Genomic DNA, 24,343 nt, shown 5'->3' with positions numbered 1-24,343 from the left:
TGCTAAGAACTAGGTGGTATCATTGTAATAAGAAGTAGAAAGTACCAAGGAACTTAGTTCCAGGCTTATATAACTAGTCGATCATGTCATTAATCTTTTTTCTTTTATAGAGTCGAGGAATTACACTTGTTGAACTAAGAACAAATGACCATTATAATAATACATTATTATTACTTAATGATTTTTTACAGATTTAAAACCTTGCCTCCCTTTACTCACTGCATTTTTTTTATAGCTCAGTGGGCACTGGTTTTTCCACAGTTAGATATGGAATTACTTTTTTTGGAATAAAAAAATTATTTTTATTTAAAATAAATAAGATTTACTTTAGACATTAATAATACATGCGGGATATGCTAACTTGGTATTTATTATGCTTGTTATAGTGCTATTATCTGTCACTGTATTGTGACAGCTTTACTAATAGCTAAAATAATAAATCTTTAAAACTAGAAATACTTTGCCGGGTGATGGTGGCTCACACCTTTAATCCTAGCACTCGGGAGGTAGAGGCAGGCAGATCTCTGTGAGTTCGAGGCCAGCCTGGTCTACAGAGCGAGATCCAGGACAAGCACCAAAACTACACAGAGAAACCTTGTCTTGAAAAACAAACAAAACAACAAAATAAATAAATAAAAACAAGAAATATTTTAAGGATTATAGTAGTTCAACTGCTTCTATAGCTAAGAACTAACCAAGAAAAGGTAAAATTCAAATAAATTAATTTTGTCAAATTGCACTAGTTATACAGTTATACCTAGAAAAGGAAAATACAGAAATTTTAAGGACCTTTGATCTTAACATTAGGGTTTAGAAATGTTGAAAAATTATGCAAGGATAGTTAGGGACTTGAAAACTATTGATCATATGGGTCATAGTTAGTTAATTGATGCTTTTACTTTTAAAAAGTTTAGCAAATAGTACCTGTAACCCATTAGAGCTCACTTAACAATGATACTGACTCGTGTGACTTTTTTAGTATACCACATAATCACAAGCAGCAAAAGTGATGAAAGTCAGTAATTAATGACATGATTCTAAAATATTCTTGAGTTTTCACCCAATATGTTGTTCTTTTTCATTTCCCACTGACATTTATTGATGTAAGATAGTGATTTTTAAAGACAGTCATTCTTTGAAGCTGTAACCATTAGCAGGATGTAGTGGCACCCTCCTGTAAGTGCAGTAATTGGAGATGGAAGTCAACGGACTAGGCTACATACCAAGACTTTGCCCCAAAACTCTGAAAAGGAAAACAGACAATTCTAATCAGAAAAGCACCATTGAAATCATTATTATGCTGCTATATTGAGTGTGTAGAAAAGTTTTCTTGTACATTTTACATTTTAAACATGATATTAATTAAGCAGAATCTCTAAAATAGCTCATTTCCTAAGAATTGTAGTTAATTACAGTAATTTAGGGTGCTAGAATCTGCTGCTGTAAGTCATGTAAGAACCAGGAAGTAACAATCTTGCCTTTTCTTTGTGTTTTTTAAACTCATTAGAATTTCATATCTAAGTTGTCTCTGATTTTGGAAAAGCATATAAACACAAAGCCTTAATTTGCTTCAGAAAAGAGCCACAGAATTGGTGAAAAAAAATAGTCACCAAAAGGGAATACGGACAGATCATTTAATAGAATATTTTATACATATGTGAAGAGCTAAGAAACATTATATGAACTTAAGTCAGAGTAAGCAAGGGTTATATATAGAATGTTGTCACTGTATACCTAACTTACCATGGACCTTTACAAAATCAGCATCCTTGTGAAAACTTACATATACTATTGAGATTTCTGATATTGTTGAAGTGTCTTCTAGAGAGGAAAATTCATAAAATAGACATTATATTAGGTGTATCTCAGGGACATGGTTATTTACAATGGTTTAAGAACAGTATTATTCCCTTTAATTCAACATTTAGATCAATTGAGAATTTACTCAAAAATTACAGTGAAATAATGTTTAAGATGTTCTGTACTTAATCATTAATTTAAAAAGTAACCAAGAACCCCGAAGCTTTTCCACATTAGCTGTCCTGTACTTGAGATACCTTTTGCTGAAAATATAAAAAGGATGGTGTCCTGGGCCTAACTCTGTCCTCTGAAGCAGATTTTTAGTATCAATCTTCCATACCTATTTTACAGCTCCCATGTTTTCTTTCTCTTGAAACTATGAGTAAAATGTCAAAATTAAAAAGTGTAGTTTAAGTCATAAGAGTTCAGGAGCTTTTTTATTAAGAAAAAAAAAGAACAACAATATGGAAAGTGGAATTTGGAAGTGGAAGTGAAATGTTGGAAGATTTTTAGAATGAAATTTTGTTTTACCTGTACATATTATATGTGTCCTTAAATATAGCATGTTAAAGGATGATAATTTAGCCGTTTTGAAATTATTTGACAGGGACTGAGTAGTAGAACCAGTTTCTCAACTGCACAGCTGAGGAGGAGCTCAGGAGCATCAGCATTGCTGGCTAGTGAGCACTATTCTAGGTGGGACCGCAGCAGTGGCAGAAGACCTCACCAAGAACTAGGTGTTCCAAGGTAAAATTCTGAGAGCCTTTGAAATCTAAAGCATCCATTTTGTTTTGACAAATAACATTTGAAGACATTTTAAAATCAAGAAAGTATTGTTGCAGTATTTTTCAGACAACATAGGTAGAAATTCTTAAAGTTGGTAACACTTGAGAACATCCTAAAGGAAGAAACTGTATTGAGACTTCAAGCTAGTGTTTCAGTTCTTGTCTATGTCAAAGAAAAAATTAGAAAGATGAGATAAAGTAAGGATTCAAAGTTAATTGTAAGGCAAAGAAATACTACTCAAGGGATGAATTCAGACTTCCAAAGAGAGATTAGCCCTGTGGAATTTTGGTTAGCTTGATAGGCAAGCTTTACTGAAGGAAAGTATTGCTAAGGTATTGTTCCAAAGAGAGGAAAAATCAGGGAATTCCAGGAATGGTTGGAATTTTCTTTGGAATAGGATTACTCCCTTTTCTGTCCTTCTATGAAATTTTCAGCTGTGGGGCATGACATCAGATGCATGGTGGGAACAGATGTTTTGGGTTACCCCTTGTTTTTCTAAGCGTACGTAACTCACCTTAGGAATAATAGTTACAATCAAGAAACTGATTCTTAAAAAGAAGGCAACACTCTCTCAAAACTTACGTCAGTTGGGGTACAGAGAATGCTGGAACCTTAAAAAACATGTCAGTGCTTAGTGGTTCTCAACCTTCCTAATGCTTTGACCTTTAATACAGTTCCTCATGTTGTGGCGACCTCCAACCGTAAAATTATTTTTGTTGCTACTTCATAAATGTAATTTTGCTACTGTTATGAATCGTAACGTAAATATCTGTGTTTTCTGATGGTCTTAGACGACCCCTGTGAAAGGGTCATTCTAATCCATAAAGAGGTTGCGACCCACCTGTTGAGAAACATTTGCTTAGGGATACTAAAATCAGTTTAGCATGTTGTATTTCTGGATCCTTTCTGCCTCTTCTGCAGAGGTTCAAACCTAGAGCTAGGCTAGGTTTCTACTATTATGCTTGGGACAGCATTCAAATTTATGGAGGCAGCCACCAATTCATTGTGTAGGGTGCCATGGTAGGTGATTCTACAGTTACTGACTTGGAAAAAAAGAATATTCTTCAGACTTATTACAGTTGCTAGTGTAAGGTAGCAAAAATGTTCCAATCCTGTTCCTATGTAAGCTGAGACGTTGTCATATTATATACTCTTGAGAACTGGCTTGAAACGAAACATTGTCAAATCAGAAATCACAGTTAAATGAGGCTGGGAAAATACAGAAACTAAAAATTTATGAATATTAATAAATACCATTTTACCTATAACAAAAGATTTAATACTTCATCTTTTGAAAGCCATTAAAGATACAGATCTCTTGTGTGGGTAGAAGCTTCTTTTCAGTCAGTTACCTGGGTTAGTAGAAATGTAATGAATGGAAATTCCATGTTAAACTACTGTCTCACTACCTACTGAGCAGGTGTCAAGCTAAACTTTGTTTAGTTTGAGCTGTGTACAGTTACACATTTGAAACAGTAGATGGCAGGCTTGAATCATAGCTGTTCATATGTTAAAACCTATGTTAAGATTTATATGGGAAACACACGCAGATTTCCACATTGTTTTGTGGTTTGTTAATTTGAATTTTGTAATATTTGAGCAAGCAATTTCTTTCTCATATAACTTTAATGTATAGAACAGTAGATTGAATTATGAATAATTTATAGTACAGAAAAATGAGAAACAGTAAAAATTTTGTCTTAAACTTAGACATGATAGTTTTTTGTTTTTTTAAAAAAATGCAAGTATGATGTGGGGAAATGGGAAATAGGAAATAAACTAAAGATAGATTTCTTTGCCATAGGAAGGAATCATAATTTTGGAAATATGGTGGGTTTAAAAAGCAAGAACAGGGGGCTGGAGAAATGGCTCAGCTGTTAAGAGCACTGGCTGCTCTTCCAGAGGTCCTGAGTTCAATTCCCAGCAACCACATAGAGGCTCACAACCATCTATAATAGGGTCTGATGCCCTCTTCTGGCATGCAGGTATACATGCATAGCACTCTTACATAAAGTGTAAATAAATAAAAATTTAAAATGTTTTAAAAATGACAGTTTTTTGTTTTACTCTTCACATTTGCATTACAGCAGTATATTTTCAGTTAAAAATGTTTGACATATTCAAGTCATTTTAAAAATAGAAATATAATTTAGAGAAATCTCAGTTAAGAAGTGTTCATGATATAGGTAGATTCTAGATTCAGTGAACTTAAATTCATATTTTTCATCAGAGATTTAGAAATTTGACCAAAACAGTTATTGGTACTCTGTGTGTCACTCCTTTAAAGAGATATATACTCTAAAGACTAAATATATTTTTTCTTGTATGAAGAAGCTGTAGTTTCTCAGTAATAAGTTTCCAAATGTACTTTACACATAGTTGGGATAAAATGGTGTGTTGGCTAGTTTTATATAAACTTGACAGAAGCCAGAGCCATCTAGGAAGAGGAGCCTCAGTTGAGAAAATGCCTCTATTAGGCATCTTAGGCAGGTTGATGGGGCATTGTCTTGATTAGTGATCAGTGTTAGAGGGCCCAGCTCATTGTAGATGGTACCACCCCTGGGCTAGTTCGTGGTTCTGGATTTTATAAGAAAGCAGGCTGAGCAAGCCATTAAGCAGCACCCCCATAGCCTCTGCCTCCAGGCTCCTGCCTTGAATTCCTGCCCTGACTTCCATCAGTGATGTAGTGTGTCCTGAGAGTTGTAAGGTGAAATAAACCCTTTCTTCCCCAAGACAGTTTGGTTGTGTTATTTAATCAAATCAGTGAAACTTTAAGACAGTCAAGAATATGTAAAACATCAGCAACCATCACTCTTTTCTAATACAAGTCTCTAGATCTGTGCTATACAAAATAAATTTATGTAGAAACAAGTATTTTATATCTGCACTGTCTAAATTGTAGCCCCTAGTTACATGTGAGTATTGAACATTTGGAATGTGTCTAGTATGACTAAATAATTGAATTTTAATTAGATATTAGGGAATTTAATTCAAACAAAGTCATGTAACCATCATATAGACATACACTATGTGACATCAATTAATACAGGTTTCTTTAGGGTTTTAGTGATAGCTCTGTATTCACCCTGATATTGTTATAGTTCTCTCCCATCCTAGGCTTTTGGACCTTGATCTAAACTCAGCTCTGTGTCTGATTATAGCTTCCCTGACTATGAATTTACATGATAACAGTTATAAACCCTCTCTAGATATAACTGAAGCCAGACTTCTCATCCCTCAGCTGTCTTTAAAAAAAAAATTATGTTATCATTATTTGGCCTTTGTTTCTTGGCATAAATTTTTGTAATGTTGCCCTCTGTTTCATCTTTTTCTTTATTACTTTGTCTACATTATTTCATAGTTTTGCTACGGCTCTCTTGGGCTATTGAATTAGCCACTTATAGACAATTTTCATATCCTTCACCAATTGTTCCATCTTCCTTAAGCAAAGCTTTGATTGTGTGGTTTTCTAATCATTAAGTCTTGGGATCCCTTATTAATATCTGTAGAATGATTCTTAAGCTCTTAGTCTGGAAATTGAAAATCTGTTGTTACCTTATGAGAGCTCTGCAGCCATACTTGGAAAAGATGGAACTCAGTGGAGCAGTCTTTCAAAGTACAAGACTGACAAGAGGCACTGGGTTAACTCCTGCACTGAAAAACAGAACAGAAACAACAACAATGTTGCTGATTAAAAATAATATAAGCTCCATACATGAAAACAATAAGCTACAACTTGTTTTAGACTTCTTAAAGCTTTCTAATAACCAGTTAATTTCCAAATAACTGAATTGTCAGCAAATACGATCACCTGAGAAAAGCAGCTTTGTTCATTAAGGAGAAGTAATAGGTTTAGCTTGTTAATTTCCCTAACACCTTCTTTCTCCCCGCTTTGTGAAACTTTTCACTTTCTATCCATTCTCACCCATTAGTACTGAAGTCTTTGAATTTCAGTGAGGGTTTATGATTACACTAACACAGATCTTTGAAGACAGATGACTACTTAACTGCCCTGTAGGGGTATGGCACCCATGTTGAATTATGATGTTGATTCTGTGAAGAAAAAGTACTCACTCAAAATTTCAGAGTAGACAAGATCTGTTATTTGCTGTAAAGACCTAAAGAGTCTATTATTTATTTGCCCTCCAAAATCCTTTGAACAACTCTCTCAATCAATGTGCTATATCTGAAATGAATGTGGATATGACAAAGATACAGACCCAAAAGGAACTCACAAGGGCCTGGGTCAATGGCTCAGTGAAAAACTGCTTGTTATCCAAGTGTAAGGGCCTGAATTTGTATTTTTAGCACCTATATAAATGATGGATTGTGACCTGCTCATAATTTCAGCACTCAGAAGACAGACAAGGTACCCCTGGATCAAGCTGGTTACCTAGCCCAGCCCCGATCAGCAAGCATTGGACTCAGTTGTAAGACTGAGTGAGGTTGAAGGCAATCAATGACGATTACCTGTGTCAGCCTCAAGCCTCCTCATGCATGCTTATACACATGCATGTGTACCTGCTTGTGAACACACACTTGTGCCTACACACATATGAACATGTATACATAAATGCCCTCATACTACATAAACACTCAAAAAATTTTAAGCATTAAAATTATGAACAATTTGGGACCATTTGTGATAAATAAATACCTCTGAGGCCAAAACTAGGCCTTCATTGAGTAATGGAATTTGAAAGAACAGGAAGGATGGAAGGAACTAGGGAGGATCTTACTGAGAACTGAGCCTACATCAATAAAAACTGAAAGAAAGTAGACAGAGAATGTAGTCCTGAGGCTTGTTCAATTGCTGTGAAGAGTTTGGTATACTTGTAACTATGAAGAAAATGGCTGCTAAATAAACGTCTTACAGGAATGGTGTTCATTATGTCATTAAGGTCACATTTGGAGTCAACCAGTAAAGGAAAGTAGGCCCGTAAATAAATAAAGAAGAGAAGATATAGCATTTATGTGTTTCATATACTTTGTAATAGATATTATATATTGTATTTTATTTATTATCTTCGTGTACTGTGATTAAATGTGGATAGTGTATTATCCATATTTAATTTCTTAGTGAAAGCCCTAGAACCTATAGTAAATATTTCAGTTCTATAAAATGACTTGGTTACTGATCGTGTCTGTGAGAAAGGGGAACAGAAAATAAAGGAAAACTTTACTTTAGGTCAGTGGTTCTCAGTGAGGGCTCTGGCTCAGCAAACCTACATCATCTAAAACCTTGTTAGAAAGCCATATTACCTGGCCTTACGTGACCTGTCCAAGACTTACTAAATTGGAAACTGTGGGGATGAGACCAGAGTCTGTTTCAAGAAGCCTTCCAAGTGATAACTTTAGGAATGATCAGTAAACACCTGCTGGGCCTAATCTGTTCCATACTGTTTTTTTGGACAGCATTTTGTGGAAACTCACCCATGCCACTTTATACTGTTTTTGGGTGCTTCTTTGCTACTGTGGCAGGATTGAGAAGTTGCATCAGACACATTATGAAATGAAAAGTCAAAAGCATTTTTTTTTTTTGGTTATTGAGACAGGGTTTCTCTGTGTAGTTTTGGTGCCTGTCCTGGAACTCACTGTAGCCCAGGCTGGCCTCAAACTCACAGAGATCTGCCTCACTCTGCCTTCCGAGTGCTGGGATTAAAGGTTTATGCCACTGCTGCCCGGCCAGAAGCATTTTTTATTTTACCCTTTTAATGGAAAAGCTTTGCTGTGTCCCCTCTAGGCCTTAGGCAGAAGTCTTATGTCTGAATGTAGAAATATAAATTTGCTAATTGGTTTGCCAAGAGAAAAAAGAATAAAAGGGAATTTTTATGATCTAAGAATTCTTACTTTTTCCTTTTATTAGTCATGGAATGCCCCTAAATGGGCCTTTCAGTTCGAATCTCCTGACAGTTCCAAAGCAGAGATCATCATCTGTGTCGCTGACTCACCATGTAGGTCTGAGAAGAGCTGGTAAGAAATACTCTTGTTTTTAAAAATACGTTTTAAAAATACATTACTGTTGCAGAGACTGGCTTTGAACCCTTTGTGTCAAGGGCTCTTTCTACATCAGCCTTTCAAGTATTTGGAACTATAGGTGTACATCACCTTGTCTGGCTTACAAATAATTCTTTATGAATTAAACATGGGAGTTCTTAAAGAGCATGGCAATGTAAATTCTTATTTCACATATTTTAATTTGACTATCATATAATGTTTTGACATGTTTAAGCTATTTGTGTTGGCTACTATTTGTCCATTTTTTAGTTCACTGAGTAAACACATTTTGGACATCTATGTACTATGTACTTGCATAGTCACTAGCATTCAGATAGAAAATAAGGAACCATATGACTTGAAATAGTTGCAGATCCAGAAAAAAGGAAAAAAAATTTTTGAAGAGTCTATTGATTTTGTAAAATGGTGATTATGGTAAAAATATTTAGTATTAGAGTAGAAAAATTCCTGATTACATCCTGACAAGTTATTCTAACACAGTGGTTCTCAACCTTCCTAATACTGTGACTCTTAAGTACACTTTCCTATGTTGTGGTGATCCCTAACCATAAAATTATTTTGTTGCTACTTCCTAACTGTAATTTTGCAACTGTTATGAGTTGTAATGTAAATATCTGATATGCACCTTCTAATGAGGTTATGACCCACAGGTTCAGAAACACTGTTCTAATAGTATTTCCCTTAAACTAAGGATTATAGGGATGGGGAAATAGTAAAGAATTTAGTTCAGTCCTCAGGTGATAGTAACTGGAGAGACAGAGGCAGGAGGTTCCCTGGGACTCACTGGCTATCCAGCCTAGTCTGTGTGACTAGTCCCAGGTCAATGACAGAACCTGTTGTATAAAGACCAAAAAACAAAAAGATGGGCAGCTCCTGAGGAACAATGCAAGAGATTACTTTTTGGCTTTCACATGCATACACACACATGCACACACGCATGCACACACACACACAGACACACACACACCCTTCAAATACACACATGTATGTAAACACACACATGTCACATATGCACACTCGCACATACACACATACATAAACAACACATAAATAAATAAACAAACAAAATCCCAGATTAGATGATTTTTCAGAACTTCTTGGGTGAAAGATACTTTAAAAATACAACATAGTGGAGGATAGCGTGATGGCTTAGCCATTAAGAACAACGGCTCCTCTCACAGGATATTTGGGTTTGATCCCTAGCACCCATGTGACAACCCAGAGCCATCTGTAACTTCTATTCCAGGGCATCTGATGCCCTCTTCTGGCTTCCATGTGCATGAGGTATACATTAGTACATAGACATACATACAAGTAAAATATCCATGCATGTAAAGTAAAAACATTAAGTATATATGTATATATATATTTTATCAAAGACTTTTCAGTATTCTTATATAACAAAATTTTTTAATGCATGTTAAGGTATAATTGTGAAGAGGCAGTAAAATATTACTGATCATCAGGGGAAATAGGCACTAGAAACAGGAGATTTACATATAATATTGGGTTTAGCAGTATTAAAAATAACAATGATGTTTCAGAGAAAATGCCAAAAATATACAGCTCCCTCAGACAGAGAATTGGATGCACAGGAAAGCGTCAGTGGAACATCTAGAACCGAAGAATGCACTTGCTTAAGTTCAAGTTCTTGGAGTTTTGTAACAGAAGACAAAAGCACTGACCCTGACAACAGAGGAGTAGAAGATGTTGAAACAGAATTAGAGAGAAGAAAAAGAAGACAAATAATAGAACCAAATGTGCAAAATGGGAACACTATCAAAATTTCAAGTATATGTGTAAATAAAATTACAAAGGAAAGGACAGTATCATTTTTTTAGTTAATAAAATTGATTCACTAAATTGAGTGAGTTCTCAGTGGCTAAACGTAGAGAAGGATCTCAGATAAAAGTCAGTTTCCTGAATTGCAAGATAAAAAGAAAAATCCCCCAAGGAACTAGGAAAAGATTATTTTCAAGGGAAAACACTAACACAGTGACTTCATCAGCAACTTTGGAAGCCAAAGACAACAGAACTGTGTCTGAAAAATTTTGAAACATTAAAAAAAAAATTCCAATGTCAGCCTCTCTATCTAATGCAATAACCATGGAGAGTTAGTGGTATAGAAATCCTTTCCACTGTTTTTTAGCACACATGCATGCACACATGATGGGTGCATATTAATGTGCTTGTGATAACTGTTTCAAAGTGTATAGTATATCAGTACAGCTAGAGAAACTTGTTTTATTTGTTCAGGAAAGATGCTAGAAAATGAAACAGTTTTTTTTTATATATATACCAAAACTGAATGAATTTGTTGCTCTCACATCTCACTGAAATTCTGCAAAGAAAGTTCCTTAGATAGGATAAAAATAATTTGCATTCCAGTATGGAACTGCATATCAAAAGAAAAGAACCCTTTAGCTCAAGTAGGTTATTATAAGGAAACAATTAATGAATAACAAATTCCTCATAGCATTTTATAATATATGTATAATAACAACAGCAGGAAAGGGTACAGAGTGGGTAAATAGATGTAAACTTATATGGTACTAGACATGACTGGAACAAGGAAAAGAGTTATAATTGTACTCAGACTGACACTTCACAGATGCATATAATATAGAAAAAGCTAGCATTGGTGATAGAGAAGAATGATTTTAAAAGTTGAATAATCCATAGAATTCAGAAAAAATAGAAGGAATGATGAAAATGAATTGCAAAATAGGTTAAAGACCTAAACAGAAGGAGAGTCCATTAAAAGGGTGGCGGTAGAGTTTTGTGAAAAAGAAAAAAAAAAAGAACTCACAATTCCAGTCATTAAAACTTATTACAAAGTTGCAGTAATTAACAGAGTATGTTATTTGTAGCTGACGTTTTCGTGTGTCCCACCTGGCCTGTGGTCAGGACAAATCTCTCTTACCTGTCAATCCACAGCCGCTCAGACCCAAGTAAACACAGAGAGGCTTATATTATTTATGAACTGTGTGGTCATTAGCTCAAGCTTATTACTGACTAGCTCTTACATTTAAATTAACCCATAATTCTTATCTATGTTTAGCCTCGTGGCTTAGTACCCTTTCTCAGTTCTGCCTTCACATCTTGTTTCCTCTGTGTCTGGCTGGCAACTCCTGACTCAGCTCTCTTCTTCCCAGAATTCTCCTTGTCTGCTTATCCCGGCTATACTTCCTGCCTGTCTACTGGCCAATCAGCATTTCATTTAACAACCAGTCAGAGCAATGCATATTCACAGCATACAGAGCAACATCACCCATCATTAAATGTAGGCAAATTTCTAAATGGTCCTATTAAATAAAAAACACAGAGCCAAATATAGGGGTAAAAACCTTAGACCAGGGAAATAGGGAAAGCCACCAGCTAACCTTACCTCAACAACTCTGCAGCTTCCAAATGCATGTTACTTCTTGTCTACCACACCTTTATTGCCATGCTGTTCTGCCCTCTCATTGGCTCTCTTAGCCCAGCTACTTCACTTCCTCTTCCTACACAGCTCTGTCACTTTCTGTCTGTCTGTACAGACCTCCAGGTCTCTATGGTTGGTACTGGGGTTAAAGGCGTGTGTCACCATGCTTGGTTCTGTTTCCAAGTGTGGCCTTGAGCACACAGAGGTCCTGCCTGCTAAGGGTTTAAGGGTGTGTGTTCCCTGACTTCTTGTTTACTTAAAATGGCTGACCTTTTCCCCCTGATCTTCAGGCAAGCTTTATTTATTAACATACAAATAAGATCACCACATTTCAGCACAAATAAAATATCACCACAGTTATTGGTATAAATAAACTTCAATTTGGGTAATAGAATTCAGAAATAAACCTTTACATTTATGATCAAGGCCCTGATGACTTGGTAGTAGAATGAAGTATTTTCATTTCACATGCTGTTTGAAGTGGATATTCATATGCAAAGGAATGAATTTAGAACCCTGCTTCTCAAAAACTATCTCAGGTTGTGTTATAGAACATTTATGATATGATATTAATGTTGGAGAAGGTGTAGAGGAAAGGAACCTATAATTACATATTAGGGATGAAAATTGACATAGCCTGTCTGGAAACCTCAAAAATTATAGCTGGAAGTATGTGAACAGGAGTCCCTCTTCTAGAAATAACAGGACATAGGTCCGATATGGTTGTATATGTGCTTCCATGTCCATTGCTGCATTAATCACAAGTGCTAAGATATGCAAACATGAATACTTAAAGATGTGTAATATATAGTCACCATATAACTATTTTATTGGATCTTTAATTCCTACCAAAGTATTGCCTCTGTGTACCTCTCCAGGTAAATCTTTATCACTTTAGCCCAAGGAGTTCACCAAAGACTCTACCAGTGCTACTTGGTCCTGAAGGATTTTTGACTTCATTTTATTTGTGTTATTCTCTTTACTGTGTTCTAGGCTTATTGAATTGCAGAGATATTAACTATTTTCTCCATTGTGAAATTCAACACATTTTCAGCATAAAGTAGCCTCTCTCATGTGTTTGTTGAATGAGCAGGAATTCATGTTTATCTTTTAAAAGGCTGTCACTGTGCTAGTATAATTTCAACAACTTGCTTAATGTTAAGAACCTTAGTTCTTCAATAACTAATGTAATGAATTAGGAAAAATTTCCAATACTTTGTCATGTAGACAATCAACTTTTTTTTTTCTTGAAATCATGGGCTTTTCAAAAAATATAAAGATCAAGACCAATTTTAACTTGAAAAAATTTATGCTATGCAGCCCACACATTTAAAGGAATTCTCAATATTTACCTACTATGTATTGTTATACCAGAGGCTGAGAACTACTAATTACTTAGTAGTGATTAGTAATGACAAATACAACACAAAATACAATTTTGCTTAAATTCTTAGATTGTCTCAGAGCCCAGCACAGATAGAAATTTATTATTAAATTGAAATTTCTTTTTTTTTGGACGCAAATGCTCTTTATAATAACTCAAAACATACACAGTAAATACATACTTATTTATATATCCTCTCTTAATTTTTAGGTGCTTTGCCCAGCCTGAGTCTTGTGAATTCCTCAAGCCATGTACCAGTGTCTGCTGGCTCTTTAACTAATCGTTCACCCATAGAATTTCCTGATACTGCTGATTTTCTTTCTAAGCCAAGTATTATTTTACATAGATCACTGAGCAGTGTACCCAATGCAGCAGATTTCTATCAGTACCTGAGAAACCCTGATAGCAATCTGTGTAGCAGGTAAGTCCCCTAACCTCCTTATTTCTGCTTCAGTATATAGGTTCTCTTGAAAGATATTGGTGGTTTTCTGAGTCTGTATTATAAGTGGAGGATGGATAAAGATTATATCCCCTATGTTTAACCTAGTAGTTCTTATTATAATTAAATGTTTTTCTCAGTTCAGTGCTTTTAATTTCTATATAAATAATCTCCATCTAAGGTGAAATATAGTGGTATTCTATTTCTCATAATGTTTTAGTAACATAATTTAATATATACTACACTACTTAGTGCTTATTTTGCAGTCCCTTGTGGATTTTGTGTTTTTGTTTGGCTCCAGTAAAATACAGGTTTTATCTTAGACCCCAGTGTTTACTTTCAAAAACATGTTATTTCCTTTAAGGATACAAAGGAGCTTCCTAGAAAAAAATCATTCAGGTTTATACACAGATTAGTATATTAGGATATATTACAGTTAGGATCTTATTTAAGAATTAGGCAGATTCCTTAATTATGTTCAGGTGAAAAAACTTCATTTATTATATATATTTATCTATTTTATTTTATAAGCTGTGGACATCAGATACTCAAATATGTTTCAACATGTGAACCTGAAGTTACAGATCACCACAGTGGAAAATCAGGTGAGACTGCATCAATCATATGTATTTGAGTTCAAGGCTAGTTTTACATTGGTTTTTAACTTCCGTGTACCTGGTTTTACATTTCTGGGTTGTTGTTTTCGATGGTGCTGGGGATGAAACTCAAAGAGTCACATGTACTAAGTGAATACTCTACACTGATTACATTGCAGCTCACACTTCTCCATCTTCACAGTGAAGAATACAGTATTTTTACTTATTCTCCAGGAATTACTAAGAATGACAGTGACAGATGGTGGGCATATTTTGAAGAGTAAGAAATGTGTTATACAGATGAATGTAGTCTTTGGTTGTGGCTAGCATTGATAAATAGTGAAATTAGTAATATTGAAACTTGTATTACACAATTTAAGTTTGAAAGGGATTACATAATTTTTTATGGCATTGAGAGAAGTGATTAATGTCATTATGAAGCATTTTATACTCAGACAAGAAATGCTGTTGATGAAATTTTAGCTATTGTATAACTTAAAAAAAAATGATCATGGAAGGAATAAACTCTAAAAGGCTGTACCCTTAGTAAAAGGGGGGTCACAGAGAAACAGGTTCTTATCAATTCCTTCTGGATTATAAAATGCACTTTTAAAGTATACAACTCAACAGTTTTAAAATTATTTATTTGTTTAATTTACATTTTAAAAGGTTGTTTAAAAGCAAAAGAGGACTGTGACTAATCCTTCACACACACTCTTCTAAAAACAGAGGAAGTAATACCTCCCAGCTTACTCATTTGACTTACATTACTTGAACACCACATCTACACAGAATCGTCACAATAGGCAACAGAGTGATACCTCTTATGTATGTAGACATAAAAATTCTTAACAAAATACTAGCAGACTGAATTTAGCAATGTAAAAATGCCCCCCGTGGTCAACTGGTATTCCAAAATGCAAGAATCATGAGGCATCCATAGGTTAATCAGTGATGCACGCCAAAGTAATGAAACAGAAGGAAAAAAAATCACATGATATTCTCAAGAGATAGAGAAAAGAGAAGCACTATATAAAAATTAACAGTTTTTTTTTTGTGGTTAAAACCAAACTTGTAATCGCTAGGTAGTGCATCAACTTCATAAAAGGTATATTCACAACTAATATCCTTAATGGAAAAGAGACAGTTAATAATATTTTAAAATTTTATGTTACATTTATTTTTTGTTGTTGAAGCTTGAACCGAGAGCACTATGAATACCTGGCTGGCAAGGGCTCTACCACTGAGCTACATTCTCAACCCTCTTAAATTTTAGTGTGTGTGTGTCTGTGTCCATGGGCCTGCATGAAGTATATGTGCATGAAGAACATGTGTGAAGAACAGAAGGCAGCTTGTGGTAATAGGGTCTTGAACTCAGGTCATCAGGCTTAGCAGCAAGCACCTTTATCCACTGAGCCATTTTGCTGACCCAGTTAACATTCTTCTTTTTATATTTTTTAATATTTAATTTATTATTTTTAATTATGTGTATGTGTGCGGATATATACATGGAATGCAGGTACCCACAGAGGCCAGAAGTATTTGTCAGATCCCCTAGAATTGGAATTACAAGTTGTTATGAGCCTCCCGATGAGGGTGCAAGGAAGTAAACTTGAGAACAGTATGCTGATGAGTCATCTCACCAGCCCAAAATTGTTCTTATTGGAGAAACACTATTGCTTTCCAGAAGCTCATTACCAGCTGAGGAGAATATTTGGTCACTTCATTTCTGTTCAGCAGTATACTAATGGTTTAGTAAGAAAAATGAGAAAGAAAAATAAATGAAATCATCTATAATCTAAAGGAATATCTATTCATAGATCATTATCTAGATCACTATGAATTATCTATCATGATATAGCAAATAGATCATTATCTATCATGATCTATTCATACATAGGTCTTTTCAGTAGAAACTGTAACATACACACACACACACACACACACACACACACACACACACACACACACTCACTTACTCACACACTGCCTCTCTCCTAGAACTGCTAGAATCCAACAAGTTCAATTCAACTCTGTTTCTCCATGTTAGAAATAAGCTGTTAAAAACTGAAGCTAACAAAATATTTCATTCAAAGTATTATCAAAAAGAATAAGGTAGCTAGAACAAGTCTAACAGAACAAGTAAAATAAAATTTATACACTAAAAATTATAAAACATTGCTGAGACAATACATAAACAGACATTTTGTAGGATTTGAAAACTTAGTGTTAACAAAATGACAATTCTCCCAAATGGATAAAAACAAATTTAATACAGCCCTTATAAAATTTCAGCCAATTCTTATTTTAGGGGGTGGAAAGTGAAAATTAAGATGTTAAAGCTTCTATGGAAATACAAATGGCCTACAATAGAAAATGTGAATTCGAGATGTTTGCTATGGGCACAGAGATGAAGTTCCCAGGTCAGTGGAATAGAACCAAGAGTCCATGGGAAGAGCCTTGCATTAATGATCAACTAATTTTGACAGGTAAGCCAGGATTGTTGAGAAAAGAAAGAATGGCTTTCTCAACAGATAGTGCTGGAATATCCACTGGCCAGAAAAGGAGCTTGAACACTTACTTTACTACATGCTTAAAAAGTAATGTAAACCACAGTGTAAAAAAGAGTAGATCTTGTAGAAGTTATAGATCAAGTTGGTATGCCTTTGGTTTGAAAAAAATGATTTTTGAATACAAATTTTGCCATTTTTGTCTTTAGCTATTCAAAGCTTAAATAGACCTGATGGGTCAGACCTTGACAGCTGCTCAGGAGGCAAGTACACACCCTGTTTGGGCTACAGAGTCAAAGCCAGTCCAGCTACAGAATAATTTCAAGACTGTTCTCTATAACTTAATGAGACCTTTTTGAAATTTTCAATTTTTAAAAAAGATTTATTTATGTGTATGTGTTTTGTCTGTGTGTATGTCTGTGTGCTATGTGCATTCATTGTCCGTGTAAGCCAGAAGAGGGCATCTGTTCCCCTTGTATTTGAATTATGGGAACTGAATTCCAGATGGTTGTGAGCCACCATGTGGGTGCTGGAAATTGAACCCAGGTCCTCTGGAAGAGCAGCCAGTAACTGTTCACTGCTGAAACATCTCTCTAGCCCCCACCCCTAAAATTTAAAAGTAAAAAGAGAGCTGAGGATATAGCTCAGTGGTAATGCTCTTACCTACAACCACCAGTAAGACCTAGTTCAGTACCTACTAGTACATAAAGAAGGAAGCAAAAAAAGGAAATAAAAGAGGTTTTTATTCAAAAGGTGCGAATAAGAAAGTGAGAGGACGAATCAATAGTAACAGGAAATAGGTGCATTTATTTGTCTGAATAGGAGTTGTATCCTGTTGTATCCTTTTAAAATTCAATAGTAGTATGTCAGACTACTTAGATAAATATGGAAAAAAGTACTTGTAGTATGAATACAGGAGGTAGAGGCAAGGAGTTCATGAATTTGAGGTCAGCCTGGGTACATAGTGCCATCTGTGTCAAAAAACAAAAGCAGAAGAAACAAATAAACAAAAAACACAAAGAAGAAGAAGAAGAAGTGGGAGGAGGAGGTATTTCAGTGACAGTCATTTGGCAAAAGAGCTAACTGGATAATTAAAATAGAATAAAATGACAGACATCCTCAGGGAAATGCAGTTTACTACTACAATGAGATAAAACTAATATTCTAAGTAGGAAAGCAAAATCAGAGTTATTAGTGGAAGGATGCAGAGGAATTTGGACCCTTGTGCAAAACATTTGTCAGTTTCTAGAAAGTTACATGTGGATTTACCACTTGATTCACCAATACTTCAGTTCAGAGTATACCCAGGAGAAAACTTTAGGCATGATAGTGCAGATCTGGAAGCAATACGAATACTAGCTTGTGAGTGAATAAATGCTATAGGTATATGCCTACAGTGGAATTTTGTTTAGCGGTTAAAGCAATGAATTTTTGTTGTATGATTCAGCACAGATGATATTGTTTTAATTGAAAGAAGCAATGCTTAAATATTTACATATTTTATTATTACATTTATAAGAAATTCTCAAAGGGTGAATTTATATAATGTCAGAACGGTTGAGACTTCAGAGGATAGTGGAGATTAGCCTCAAACAGGCATGAGGGACATTTTGGAGATGATGAGAATGTTCTAAAAGTGGATTATTGTGATAGTTTGTGTAACCTTGTTTACTAAAAATGTTCAGTTGTATACTTAAGGGTACAGGCTAAAATTTCTTTTATTTACCCCAAATTTAGATACTAAAACCCTGACCCTCAATGTAATGGTATTAGAGTTTGGAGCCTTTGGAAGGTAATCAGATTATAAAGGTGGAACTCTCAGAAGTAAGATTATTTCTCTTAAAAGGGACTCACTAGAACTTTGTGGCTTTCTTTTCTACTATTTGAGAAAATGGCATTGTCTAACCTGAGAAAACTTTCTCAGAACTCCACTGCGCTGATACTCTGACCTACTTCTTGGCCTCGCACTGTAAGAAATAAACTTCTGTTGTTTTTAAGTCACCCAATATAAAGGTATTCTGCTATAGTGTCTTCCACTGGCATGGTAGGTTTTAATAGCATGCCATTACACTTAATATAACTTTTTAGGAAATACATGGATCATACACACACACACACACACTTTTTTTTTTGACTACTTCTCTTTGGAATTATTCTTTGGAATGATGAGTCTCAGTGGGGGGGATTTCCACTTGAGAATTTTCATGTTAGTGCAGTAAAATGTTGGCCAGGGCAGCAGTAATGTGAAGTATTACTGTACTGAATATTTTTTTTATTTCTTGTTTAATGTGACATTCTGTCTTCAATTAGCAGGCTTCCAGATGTTCATGAATTTTACATTCCACCTATATAGTCATTTCTGTTTCCCACCAGAGTGCAGGGTGGCTTGTGCTCTAGAAACTCAATTGAAAACATTTTTTCTAACTTGAACTTCAAATGGCTAAATATTTATGTTATAAATTCTAATTATAAATGTTCTCTGAGATTAGAGGACTTTCATTTTTATCTGAGTTGGAATTTTTAAAAATTAATTTTTCTTTTATTGAAAATGTATTTTTTAATCTCAAATAATATATTCTGATTACAGTTTCCCCTCCTTCTGTTCTTCCCAGCTCCTTCTCACCTTCCTTCCTATCTGGATCCACTCCCTTTCTGTCTCATTAGAAAACAAAACAGGCTTCTAAGAGATAACATAACTAACGTAACATAACATAATATAATATGATAAAACAAAAACTAGCACATTGGAGTTGGACAAGACAAACAAGTAGAAGAAGAGCCCAAGACAAGATATAAGAATCAGAGACCCACTCCTTAGCACACTTAGGAATCCTATAAAAATACTAAACTGTAAGCCATAATATATATGCAGAGGCCCCAGAGGACCTGGTGCAGATACATGCATACATGCACATTCTGTACATGATGCCTTAATCTCTGTGAGTTCATATGAGCTTTGGTCATGTTGATTTAGAGGACCTTGTTTTCTTGATGTGGTCCATCCCCTCTTTCTGCTTCCTCTTCCATGGGGTTCCCTGAGACCTGAGGGGAGGGATTTGATGGAGACATCTATTTAGGGCTGAGTTTTCCAAGGTCTTTTCCTCTCTGAATAATGTCTGGTTGTAGGTCTTTGTATTTGTTCCCATCTGTTATAGGGGGAAGCTTCTCTGATGATGGTTAAGCAAGTCACTGATCTATGGATATATCAGAATGTCATTAGAAGTCATTTTATTGCTACTTTTTTTTTTTTTTTAAAGAACCAGTAGTATTTGGCTTTAACCTAAATCCTTAAGCTATCTAGTCTCTTGTTCTTGGTTACCCAAGCAGCATTGGGTATGGGTTCCATCTGATGGAGTAGGCCTTAAGTCAAATCAGATATTGATTGGTTGTTTACATAAGGTTTGTGACCCACTGCCCTAGCATATCTTGCAGGCAGGACACCATTATCCATCCAAAGGTTTGTGACTGGGTTGGTGTTTACGTTTCTCTTTTGTACCAAAAACTCTAGCCAGAGGGGTAAAAGGTCTGTGAATGCACTGGCTCAACTTCTCTATGTTCAGTGACAAGTGAGTTCTATGGTGTTGTCATTAGCATTGAGGCCTTGCTGTCAGTTTGTGGAGCAAACCTATAGTCATGGTCTGGGTTGTTTGAGGTTTCCCATGAGACTCCTTTCACCAGCAATTCAGTTAGATGTAGTGCTGTGGGATGTATGGCAAATGTGTTGCTAATTAATCAATAAAACACTGATTGGCCGTTGGCTAGGCAGGAAGTATAGGCGGGGCAAGGAGGAGAATAAAGCTGGGAAGTGGAAGGCTGAGTCAGAGAGACACTGCCAGCCGCCACGATGAGAAACAGCTTGTGAAGATGCTGGTAAGCCACGAGCCATGTGGCAAGGTATAGATTAAAGGAAATGGATTAATTTAAGCTATAAGAACAGTTAGCAAGAAGCCTGCCACGGCCATACAGTTTGACAGCAACATAAGTCTCTGTGTTTACTTGGTCGGGTCTGAGAGGCTGTGGGACTGGCAGGTGAAAGAGATATATCCTGACTGTGGGCCAGGCAGGAAAACTCCAGCTACAATGTAGCCCAATCCTGATATTGGAAGCTTCATTTGACAACAAGAGGTGGCCAGTTGGGACTTTTTGTTTCCCCCATTGTTTGGCAATTTCATTTAGATTACCTTCAAATATGTTTATATTTTAGGAAGCTTCTATTATATTTGGCTTCCATACTACTCATCAAATGGCCCTTAATTTTAGGTGTTTCTCTCTGTATTCCCTCCTTCATGTACTTCTCCCAACCACCTCTCCCCTCCTACTCCCCACGTGATTCTCCTGTTACACCCTGCATCCATCCACAACTATTTTCCTTTCCTAATGAGATCTATCTGTACCCCCTAGTCCCTTACTCTATACCTAACCTTTTTGGTTCTGTGGATTATGGCTTGGTTATCATTGACATACAGCTAATACCATATATAAGTGAGTATATATTATTTTTGTCTTTCTGGGTATAGGCTACCTCACTCAGGGTTATTTTTTTCCCTAGTTCCATGCATTTACCTGAAAATTTCATGATTTCATTTTTTTCAATGACTGAATAATACTCCATTGTGTAAATGTACCACATTTTCTTTATCCATTCTTCTGTTGTGGGACATCTAGGTTGTTTCCAATTTCTGGCTATTATAGATTTAGTTACAGATACAGCAGTTTCTTCTCCAAAGAGGTCTGTAGCACTTCCACACCTTTCTGAAATGCATTCCAAGCACTCCTCTCTCGTGAGAACTTACTTATTTACCAATACCATGGAATCTCAAGAGACCTCATGAGTGCTCAAAGAGAACACATACGAAATGACACTATAGATTAGCATCTCCCATTTCCTCCTCTTTCAGAATATAGCCAGCAAATTAGAAGTCTAGGGAAAGGCCAACAGGGGTCCATCTTAAAAATTCAGCTCAAGCACTTCCTGCCATGGAAGAAGCCAGAATTTTCAGTTGTTTAAATCACTAAAAATCGTGTAAAATACATTTCAAATGCCAATGATGTTTTAATTAGATTTGTTCTTCGACAACTTCATTGTACAGAATAGATTCCGATCACTCTCTCTACTCTCTTATATCTCCCTCTCATCCTTGTCATTCCTCCACATAGATCTCTTTCATGTTTATGTCTGTGTTTTGTGATCCACTGAGTCTAACAGGCCTGTGTTTTAACCATGAGTAGAGAGCTATCTAGCAGAGCCTAGTGATTAACCAGTAGGTACATGTTTGAAGGTATTCCCTTGTTTCCCATTTTAGTAGCCAACAGATCAGCAGAGAACAGAAGGCCCACGAACTCTTCTCCCACCCATTACTGGCCTTGTACAGGTCCACCCAGTGAAAGCAACTGCAACTGTTGTGTTTGTGATTGTAGTGGCTGGGTTTTTTTCCCCCTCCCTGGCTTCCAGCTCTTAACACTCTTTCTGTCCCCTGAAGTGATATTACCTAATCCTTAGAGTGGTCTAATTGTCCTCTTTAGGGCTAGGCACTCAAAAGTTCCATTTTCTCATCACTTTGAGCATCTATAATCTTTGTAGTCACTGTCATTCATTGTAAAGAGACGCTTCTCTGATTAAGTCTAAGAGTAGCTTTTGTCTATGAGTATAAATATAAGTGTTTAGAAGGCAATTTGATACCATGTCAGTTAAACCAAACAATAGTAGGTAAGTTTTCCCCTACGGCCTGTGAACTCCAAGCCATGGGATTTTTGATCAGGCTTGCAGTACCAGGCTTGAAATCCCTCTCATAGAGGGGGAATCAAATGCAATCAAAAAATGATTGCTTAGCTGGGTGGTGGTGGTGCACGCCTTTAATACTAGCACTCAGGAGGCAGAGGCAGGCAGGTCTCTGTGAGTTTGAGACCAGCCTGAGCTACAAAGTGAGTTCCAGGAAAGGCTCCAAAGCTACACAGAGAAACCCTGTCTCAAAAAACCAAACAAACAAAATGATTACTTGTTCCCTATAAGTCATAGCACTATTCCAGCAGTGCATCTTGCCTGGTGGGTTGTTATTATAGTTTGTGGAGTTCACAGCTGGGGTAGACTACTGATGTCTTTTCTCCTCCAGCAGCCTACATAGCACCTTCTGTCTAGCAGGGAGGAAGATTCCAGTTCCCAAATGTGTAGTGTGTGGTGTTTTCAGCAATAGGGTTTTCCATTTAAACTGCAACAATTTGAAACAAACTTCTAGTCATCGTAGCTACTGCCCTTATTTACCGAGAATATTTGAATATGATAGTCTTTCTTTTCTACAGGCATTATTTAGTAAAATACTCAGGTGGGTACTAGGTGTCAAATAGTGGGAGAGCCATCCAGCCTGGATACACTGGATAAAGAAGTGACTCAGGCCGGTGGTGGTGGTGCACGCTTTTAATCCCAGCACTCGGGAGGCAGAGGCAGAGGCAGGCGGATCTCTGTGAGTTCGAGGTGCCGGGTGGGCTGGAGGACAGTGAGGTTTCAGCACCTTGTTCAGACGTGCACACGGTTTGAGTTACATGACTTGTATAGACTTTTCCATGGAGCATTTTGACCATGGGTAACTGAATTGCAAAATGAGGTTTCAGATAAAGAGGCACTATTGTATTCTAAATGTTATTTTATAAAATGAGTATGTTTTATTTAGAAAAGTAGTACTTACAAACAATAGTACTTTTTAATTCTAAGTTAATGAGTTTACAATTCAATATGTTAGGCACAGAATTTACTAATTTTCAAATCACTTATTATGTTTAACATCTGGTAAGTTAGGTTAGTTACTATCAACATTCTATAGGGAGGAGAAGCTTGCCATTAAGTTTAAGTACAAACATCAGGCTTTGAACCTACTTCTGAAGTTTAACTTCATGAGTACTTTTTGTTAAACTTCTTTCCCTCTCTGTGAGATAGTATCTCTCTAAATTGTCCATTTTGGCCTCAGCTTAGTGACCAGACTCCCTGTTAGCTGGTATAGGCACGGAATACTGCCCTGCTCAGTGAGAGTACTTCATAACTCAGAAGAGCCAGCATACTGGCTTATGCCTATAACTCTAGCACTTGGGAGAGTGAACATGAGGCTTGCTGTTAGTTCAAGGTCCAGCTTGAGCTACATATTAACCGTTCTAGGCCAGCCTGTGCTACAAAGTGAGACGTGTGTACCCAACACCAAACAACAACATCATCATCAACAACAAAACAAAACAAAATAAAAAACCCAAACCCAAACAAACAAACTTTTGAAACAGCCAGGCCTATAGTGGATGAGGTGAGAGATTGCTAATTGAGGGGAGACTGGGCAATTTAGTCTCAGAAAATAAACAGAACAAAAGATTTAAATTCCTATGTATTGAAGAACACACAGACTATGG

The 24,343-nt window shown here is 36.1% G+C and overlaps 1 protein-coding gene across 1 annotated transcript in view; it reads left to right on the top strand.

Moving 5' to 3' along the window:
• The window catches only part of Pde3b (phosphodiesterase 3B), a 149,169-nt gene that overhangs the window by 100,042 nt on the left and 24,784 nt on the right, over positions 1 to 24,343 (top strand). Inside the window, exons 4-7 of the mRNA XM_059268486.1 lie at positions 2,408 to 2,547; positions 8,453 to 8,559; positions 13,623 to 13,833; positions 14,383 to 14,456. Coding sequence (XP_059124469.1) covers positions 2,408 to 2,547; positions 8,453 to 8,559; positions 13,623 to 13,833; positions 14,383 to 14,456 — 532 coding nt within the window. The remainder of the gene's footprint in view (positions 1 to 2,407; positions 2,548 to 8,452; positions 8,560 to 13,622; positions 13,834 to 14,382; positions 14,457 to 24,343) is intronic.

This window comes from Peromyscus eremicus, chromosome 1 (genome assembly GCF_949786415.1).
Source record: "Peromyscus eremicus chromosome 1, PerEre_H2_v1, whole genome shotgun sequence".
NCBI classification, from domain to species: Eukaryota; Metazoa; Chordata; class Mammalia; order Rodentia; family Cricetidae; genus Peromyscus; species Peromyscus eremicus.
Note: the sequence above shows the minus strand (reverse complement) of the source record. Positions and strands in the feature narration are given on the sequence as shown.